This window comes from Rhodamnia argentea, chromosome 5 (genome assembly GCF_020921035.1).
Source record: "Rhodamnia argentea isolate NSW1041297 chromosome 5, ASM2092103v1, whole genome shotgun sequence".
In the NCBI taxonomy this organism is placed as follows: domain Eukaryota; kingdom Viridiplantae; phylum Streptophyta; class Magnoliopsida; order Myrtales; family Myrtaceae; genus Rhodamnia; species Rhodamnia argentea.
This window is the reverse complement of record NC_063154.1, coordinates 21,127,789-21,135,794: the sequence shown is the minus strand read 5'-3', so window position 1 is coordinate 21,135,794 and position 8,006 is coordinate 21,127,789. Positions and strand designations below refer to the sequence as shown.

Here is an 8,006-nt window from a genome sequence, read left to right as displayed (position 1 = left end):
CAAAATTCACTACAAAAATGCAAATTTCGCCTCGAGAACCGCGAAATCTCGGATTTTTCGATTTCTTTGAGAATACAAGTGGACTTGGTCTGGTGCGCGAAAATTAGCCCGACACCACCTCGTCGCTACCGGAAGGAATTATGTGATTCGGCAAACCCCGTGGAACTCTCTTGGCCTAAATAAGTGCAAATTACTGCACAAGAGAGAGTGTGAATGTATACAAAACCAGAAGTACATCGTAGAATGATGAATGTGATCTCTTTCGTTGAGCAGCTACCATACCCATATATAAATTTAATTTTCCTAGTAATTACCCAAAAAGAGGAAAAAGAAGCTCACATTTCCAGAAGCTGCATTGCCCAAAATGCTGCCCACATAGGAAATGCAACCACGTTCCTGGCTTCAATTGGCTTTGTGCGAATTGCTGAGGAAGCCATCAACGGGTCCTCCGGCGCCACTGCAGAGCCCGGGCCGAGAGGGGCGTCGTCCGGGTTCGGCGGGCTCGGGTTGGAGGGGATGGTGGGCACGGAGGAGGAGCTGCCGGAGGCTGGCGCGGCGCCCCCCGGGGAGGGCAGAAGAGGGGCAATGTCCGGGGAGAGCTCTTGGAAAGGAGGCACGAGAGGGTCCGATGGCAGCGGCGGCGAGGACGAGGTCATGGTGGTGGCGGGGATCCCCGAATTGAGCTCGGAAGAGAGAGATTGCGAAGGCGGAGCCATGAGGGACACAATGATTGCCGACGCGAGCCAAGAAGACGCCATTCTAATGATCAAGAAGAGAAGAGGACGTTGTTGGCTTCTCGGGACCGTAGTCCTTTTCTCTCCATGAATTCTCACGAGTATCCTCTAAATTTTTTTGAGTAATTTTCGCTTTTCTAAACCCTAAGCATAACCTCGTCTGCATAGGCAAAGACGTTACAAACTTGAGGCTTGTAATTTTTAATATTGGCAAAATAGATCCCATGATCAAAATATGTCTTGGATTAATTCCTGAAGGGCCTAATTGCATTATATCAAGATAAGATTTTCGGCAACTAGAGTGTACATATGAGACCAGCCGAAATTCATATGTGTTGTGGGCTCATCGCGCATTTTCGGGCTCAATTTGGACTTTAATTTGATGAATTAAAAGCCTTTTCTTTTAATTAAACTTGAGCGGACTGAATTAAGCTAAAAAAGTAGGCTCCGAAACCTCTTGAATTTTTGGCACCTGCTCCTCCGATTCTATCGAATTTATCCGGTGAAATTTTGCCGGCCGTGCATCTATTTTTCTTTTAATTTTCTTGCTATCGGTCCAAGTTATTGCTAAAGGGAACACATCTCACAACATACACAACAAATTACGTGGAAAATAATATGCCCAGAATTTTACTTGAATTACTGATCGGAGAAATACATTACAGAATAGATATACCTCGGAGAAATACATTACGGAATAGATATACCTCGTTTTCACATATTAAATGTCCTCTTGTGGCCGTATCTGCAATAGTTGCCGCCCCCCCCAAAAAAAAAAGCGTGATAGATGCTAGGGAATGAAGGTGATGATGGTGTCACGGCTTGGATGATTGAATGATCCCACCGAGGATTGCATTAAATCAAGATAAAATTTTCGGTAATTAGAGTGTACATATGAGAGCAACCGAAATTCATATGTGTTGTGGGCTCATCGTGCATTTTTGGGCTCAATTTGAACTTTAATTTGATGAATTAAAACCCTTTTCTTTTAATTAAACTTGAGTGGGCTGAATTAAGCTAAAAAAAATAGGCCATGAAGCCTCTTGAATTTTCGGCACCTCCTCCTTTGATTCTATGGAATTTATATGGTGAAATTTCGCCCACCGTGTGTCTATTTTCTTTTAATTTTCCCTTCATCGGTCCAAATTATTGTTGAAGGGAACGCATCCCACAACATATGCAATGGATTACGTGGAAAATAACATGCCCAGAATTTTACTTGAATCACTGATCAGAAAAATACATCACAGAACGGATATATCTCATTTTCACAGATTAAATATCCTCTTGTGGCCGTATCTGCAATAGTTTCGCCCCCCCCAAGACGTGATAGATGCTAGGGAATGAAGGTGATGATGGTGTCATGGCTTGGATGATTGAACAATCCCACCGAGGATTGCAGGGAAGAAAGCTCCGTTTTGTTGGCTTCTCGGGACCGCACTCCTTTTCTCTCCATGAATTCTCACAGAGTATTCTCTAAATTTTTCTGAGTAATTTTCGCTTTTCTAAACCCTAGGCATAACCTCGTCTATATAGGTAAAGACGTTACAAACTTGAGGCTTATAATTTTTAATATTTGCAAAATAGACCCCCTGATAAAAATATGTCTTGGATTAATTCCCAAAGGGCCTAATTGCATTAAATCATGATAAAATTTTCGACAATTAGTGTGTACATACGAGACTAGCCGAAATTCACATGTGGTGTGGGCTTATTGCGCATTTTCGGGCTCAATTTGGACTTTAATTCGATGAATTAAAAGCCTTTTCTTTTAATTAAACTTGAGTGGGCTGAATTAAACTAAAAAAATAGGGGCCGAAGCCTCTTGAATTTTCGGCACCCACTCCTCTGATTCTATCGAATTTTTATGGTGAAATTTCGCCCACCGTGCATCTATTTTTCTTTTAATTGGCCCTTCATCGGTCCAAATTATTGTTGAAGGGAACGCATCCCACAACATACACAGCGAATTACATGGAAAATAACATGCCCAGAATCTTACTTGAATCACTGATCGAAAAAATACATCACGTAACGGATATACCTCATTTTCACAGATTAAATGTCCTCTTGCGGCCGTGTCTGCAATAGTCTCGCCCCCCCAAGACGTGACAGATGCTAGGGAATGAAGGTGATGATGGTGTCACGGCTTGGATGATTGAACAATCCCACCGAGGATCGTAGGGAAGAAAGCTCTGGTTTGTTGGCTTTCTTGGGACCGCACTCCTTTTCTCTCCATGAATTCTCACGTGTATTCTCTAAATTTTTCTGAGTAATTTTCGCTTTTTCCAAACCCTAGGCATAACGTCGTTTGCATAGGCAAAGACGTTGCAAACTTGAGGCTTATAATTTTTAATATTCGCAAAATAGACCCCCTGATAAAAACATGTATTGGATTAATTCTCGAAGGGCCTAATTGCATTAAATCAAGATAAAATTTTCAGAAATTAGAGTGTACATATGAGACCAGCTGAAGTTCATATGTGGTGTGGGCTTATCACGCATTTTCGGGCTCAATTTGAACTTTAGTTTGATGAATTAAAAGCCTTTTCGTTTAATTAAACTTGAGTGTGCTGAATTGAGCTAAAAAAGTAGGCCCCAAAGCCTCTTGATTTTTCAGCACCTGCTCCTATGATTCTATCGAATTTATTTGGTGAAATTTCGCCCACTATGCATCTATTTTTCTTTTAATTTTCCTGCCATCGGTCCAAATTATTACTGAAGGGAATGCATCCCACAACATATACAGCGGATTACGTGGACAATAACATGTTCAGAATCTTACTTAAATCATTGATCGAAAAAATACATCACAAGATGGATATACCTCGTTTTCACAGATTAAATGTCCTATTGTGGCCGTATCCGCAATAGTCTCGCCCCCCACCCCGCGAAGACGTGACATATGCTAGGGAATGAAGGTGATGATGGTGTCACGACTTGGATGATTGCACAATCCCACCAAGGATCGCAGGGAAGAGAGCTCCGGTTTGTTGGCTTCTCAAGACCGCCCTCCTTTTCTCTCCATGAATTCTCACATGTATTCTCCAAATTTTTCTGAGTAATTTTCGCTTTTCTAACTCTAGGCATAACCTCATCTGTATAGGCAAAGACGTTACAAACTTGAGGCTTGTAATTTTTAACATTCGCAAAATAGACCCCCTGATAAAAATATGTCTTGGATTAATTCCCGAAGGGCCTAATTGCATTAAATCAAGATAAAATTTTCGGCAATTAGTGTGTACATATGAGACCGGCTGAAATTCATCTGGGTGGTGGGTTTATCGCACATTTTCGAGCTCAATTTGGACTTTAATTTGATGAATTAAAAACCTTTTCTTTTAATTAAATTTGAGTGGGCTGAATTAAGCTAAAAAATTAGGCCTCGAAGCCTCTTGAATTTCCGGCACCTGCTCCTTTGATTCTATCGAATTTATCTTGTGAAATTTCGCCAACTGTGCGTCTATTTTTCTTTTAATTTTCCCGCCATCGGTCCAAATTATTGCAAATGCAATACATGAATAAAAAAATTAAATATGATTTGGTAAGAATTAAAGTTCATCCCTGATTTTTTTATGCAAAATAAATGATTAAAATGATAGTTAAAATTTATGCGTCCACCACAACTCCGATCAAAAGATCTTGAGAAAACCACCAATCACAAACCTTAGGAGGAAAATGAGCAGAAGATTTTCTTTTAGCATAAACTGTCAGACCCAAGAACATTTACGGAATTTGGAACTATTACCAGAGCAAGACCAGCATTTTCCATTTTTTCTATATATGCATCTAAGGCTCTCGTATTGTTAGAGGCGATCCTGATGGAAACACACTCGTGCGCGAAACTGCAACGGGCTTCAAGAAACCCTGATTTATTACAGTGATCGCGTGAACATCTTCTCCAAGACACGGCAGACAACACACGGAGCTCTCCTTACTGCAATTGTTTTCGAAAGGAAGAACGTGAACTTCCGTCGGCATTGGGAGAAGTGCTTACGCGATGCTAACGCAAAAATACTGAGAGATCGTCGAGGCAGTGTCGATCCTCAACTGCAACTCCTCAACTGTAGTATAGTATGGAAAGTACCTTCTCTACGAGAATTATCTCGCATACTCATGAACGAATGAAGGATTACCACGATAAGTAGGAGCCCTGAGATGTGCATTGGAGTATAGCCGTCTAGTTTCGGACGGTAAAAGCTACGTGCCATGTCATGTAGATTGCATCTTTATTTATTTAGGGTCATTAGTAGGTTAGGGTTTAGGCAAATTTAAACCCTAAAATATGAAAGATAATTATTGTTTAGGCATAGTTTATTTAGGGTCATTAATAATTCCGAAAATGCAAAAATAATCCATCCTTGCCATGTTGTCATGCATTATAAATCACTCTTGCCACGTCATGTAAATTGCATGTTAGTTTTCATTGCACGTAGAATTGCATACTTGAGTTAATTAATTAATTCAAACATCATGTAATCGATTTAATTAAACCATAACATAACTGTGTATATTAATTTAATTTAATTGCATGTCATCTAGGTTAGTCATGTAGTTAATTAAATTAGCTTCATATGCATTAGCTTAGGATAGCCTGAGTTTAAATAGTTGCATTAGAATAGAATTCATGCATTTCATTTTCATAAAAGAGAAAACCCAAAAGAAAGCACAATAATTCTGTGGTGCATGCTTCTTGCAATTACCTTGAGTTCAGATTGTTTAATTTAATCGATTGTGCATCCGCAAGATAACCTATGTTAGCAACTTAGGTCAAAATCAATTGAATTTGCTTGAATAAATGAATTTTTTTAGAAAATGAAATGGTACTGAAAGGGCATTAGAGTAATCTAATGTAATCAAGTCCCCGAATTTTTAATCTCCGGTTCGTAGAAATAAAATTATTTATCCTGCTATTTTATTTAGATTAATAATCAACCTACCATAAATGATTAATAGTGACTTACGTTGAAAATTTTTGCATATTAAATATTAAACCTAAATTGAGATTTGGGTTTAGGAGAACTCGAATTGGGTTAGTTAATTTAATTAATTTGGTAATCGATTAACCTAAAATTGATTTTTAGGTCGCGACAATCCAAGAGTAGTTTCAAATATTATGTTTCGTTTATTGACGACTATTCTTGCTATACTTGGGTCTATCTTATGCGTCGGCGCAATGATTTTCTTACCATTAACCGGGTTGTCACTACCATGACATCTACACAATTTCAAAAGAAAATTAAGGTCTTTCGCTCCGACCCCAAGGGGGATATCTCTCGGGTGCTTTTTTTCTCTCTTAGCTAGTGACGGGACATTGCCACACCTCCCCTGTCCTGTTGTCCCGACTCAAAATGGGGTTGCTGAATGTAAGCATCGACATATTCTTGAAACCACTCATGCTCTTTTACTTTCTACTTTGGTTCTTACCGAGTTACGGGCTGAGGCTCCTCCCACTGTGGTTCATCTCCTTAACCACCTTCCCTCACCTGTTCTTCATCGGGCTAGGCGCTTTCAATGACTTCATTCTCGCTCTCCTACTTATACACATCTTCGAGTTTTTGGGTGCACATGTTTTGTGCTTCTCCCTCTCATTGAATGTACATAGTTGATTGCTTGATCCATGTCGTGCGCATTCTTGGGCTACAACACCAAACACAAGGGCTATCATTGTTATGATCCGGTTGCTTAGTGTATTCGTATTTCTCATAATGTCACATTTCATGAGCATGTTCCTTACTTCTTTACTACCATTACGCCTTCGGTTTCTACTCCTATTCCTTTCATGTACTTCTCGGCTGATCCTTGTCTTGACCCACCTCATACCTCTACTTCTCCTCATTCATATTTCTCATAATGTTACTTTTAATTAACTAATCCTACGTGGCTCGCGGAGATCCTAGTCGACTTCCAAAGCACAAATGATATCGTTTAGCCAACTTCGTGGAATGACTTTTAGTGCCATAAGTTGTAAATTATAATCGTTTGAGTGCCAAGTTTTTCTAAAAATGATCACTTAAGTGCCATAAGTTGTAAAATGTGATCACTTAAGTGCTATAAGTATAAGACATTCCAGCTACATTAACCGAGCGACGTCTTTCTCTTTGCACACGTGTAATTGATATTTTATTTAAAAAAGCCATGTCACTAAATTGTTTGAATTAAAAATACCATGTCACTAACTTGTTTTAAATAAAAATGCCACGAATTTATTTTGTCCAGAATCTCTCGCCGTTGACACTTAAGTGATCATTTTTTCTCCGATTTGGCACTTAAGTGAGCCGGCGAAAAATTTTGGTACTAAAGTAAGCCCTGTACACAAATATTTCGCTTGAGGTGTTCTTCTGCCTGAAATAAGTGATAAGCATTTTAGTGTAACTTTATAGTGAAAGTAGGTCTTGGTAAATGTATCATTTCAATAAAGTTATAAGAAAAGCGGACATTGTGATGGAGTTCCAAAGCAAAGTGTTAATATTTTTTTGCTGCATGTGATGGAATTTGAAATTCTAAAAGTTTGTAGCTCCAAGTCCCATAACAATCGGATATGTCTCGAGAAAGTGATTTATAGCTATGAAACTCAACATGGCCGTTGTATTAATCGATAACACTTCAGTATCTTTTTAATTGATTGGGCCACCTCAATTGAGGATAATCGTTTCAATTAAAAACCTTGAAACTTTTCCACGAAGAGTTAAGTGTTGCAATTAGGACATGTTTGTTTCACCAAAAGTATTTTTTTTAAAAAATATTGTAAGTTGATTTTTAGTATTTGGCACATCGAAATTAAATGGCCAACTTGAAACCATTGTCGATCTAAGTAAACCACCACGGCACAAGTGGAAAATGACTCCCCAATTATCCAAGAGGAAAGTGGTTTCTGACTGAGACTAGTGCTACTCTTTTACGATAGAGCTCTTGTTAATTTATGTTTCGAGTTTTAGCCTGTTCATGAAATCTCCAAATCCATTTTATTATTTGGACTGGGATTCATCAGACAATGTAGTTTCCTCGACTGGTTTTGCAACGAAGGGGCTAAGGTTATTGGCTTATTCGGTTTTGGTCAAAAGGGATGTGTTGTTGTTCGACTCCTATGTGTAGCCCCACAAGAGGGAAAGAAAAAGCTCCCTGAAGAAAGCCAACACAGGATATATGATGAAATAATGACACAAATAGTCTCTAAATTTTGATCCGATGTGTAATATAGTCTATGAACTTTTAATTAGACCAATATAGCCATGAACTTTAATCCAATGTTCAATGTGGTCCTTGAAATTT

At 38.9% G+C, this 8,006-nt stretch overlaps 1 protein-coding gene across 1 annotated transcript; it reads right to left on the bottom strand.

Annotated features, from left to right (window-relative positions):
• Nucleotides 1-335: 335 nt before the first annotated feature.
• Nucleotides 336-758, bottom strand: LOC115737237 (classical arabinogalactan protein 27-like). The gene has a single exon (XM_030669273.2). It carries the CDS (start codon nt 756-758, stop codon nt 336-338), a length of 423 nt encoding a protein of 140 aa, XP_030525133.2.
• Nucleotides 759-8,006: the final 7,248 nt, after the last annotated feature.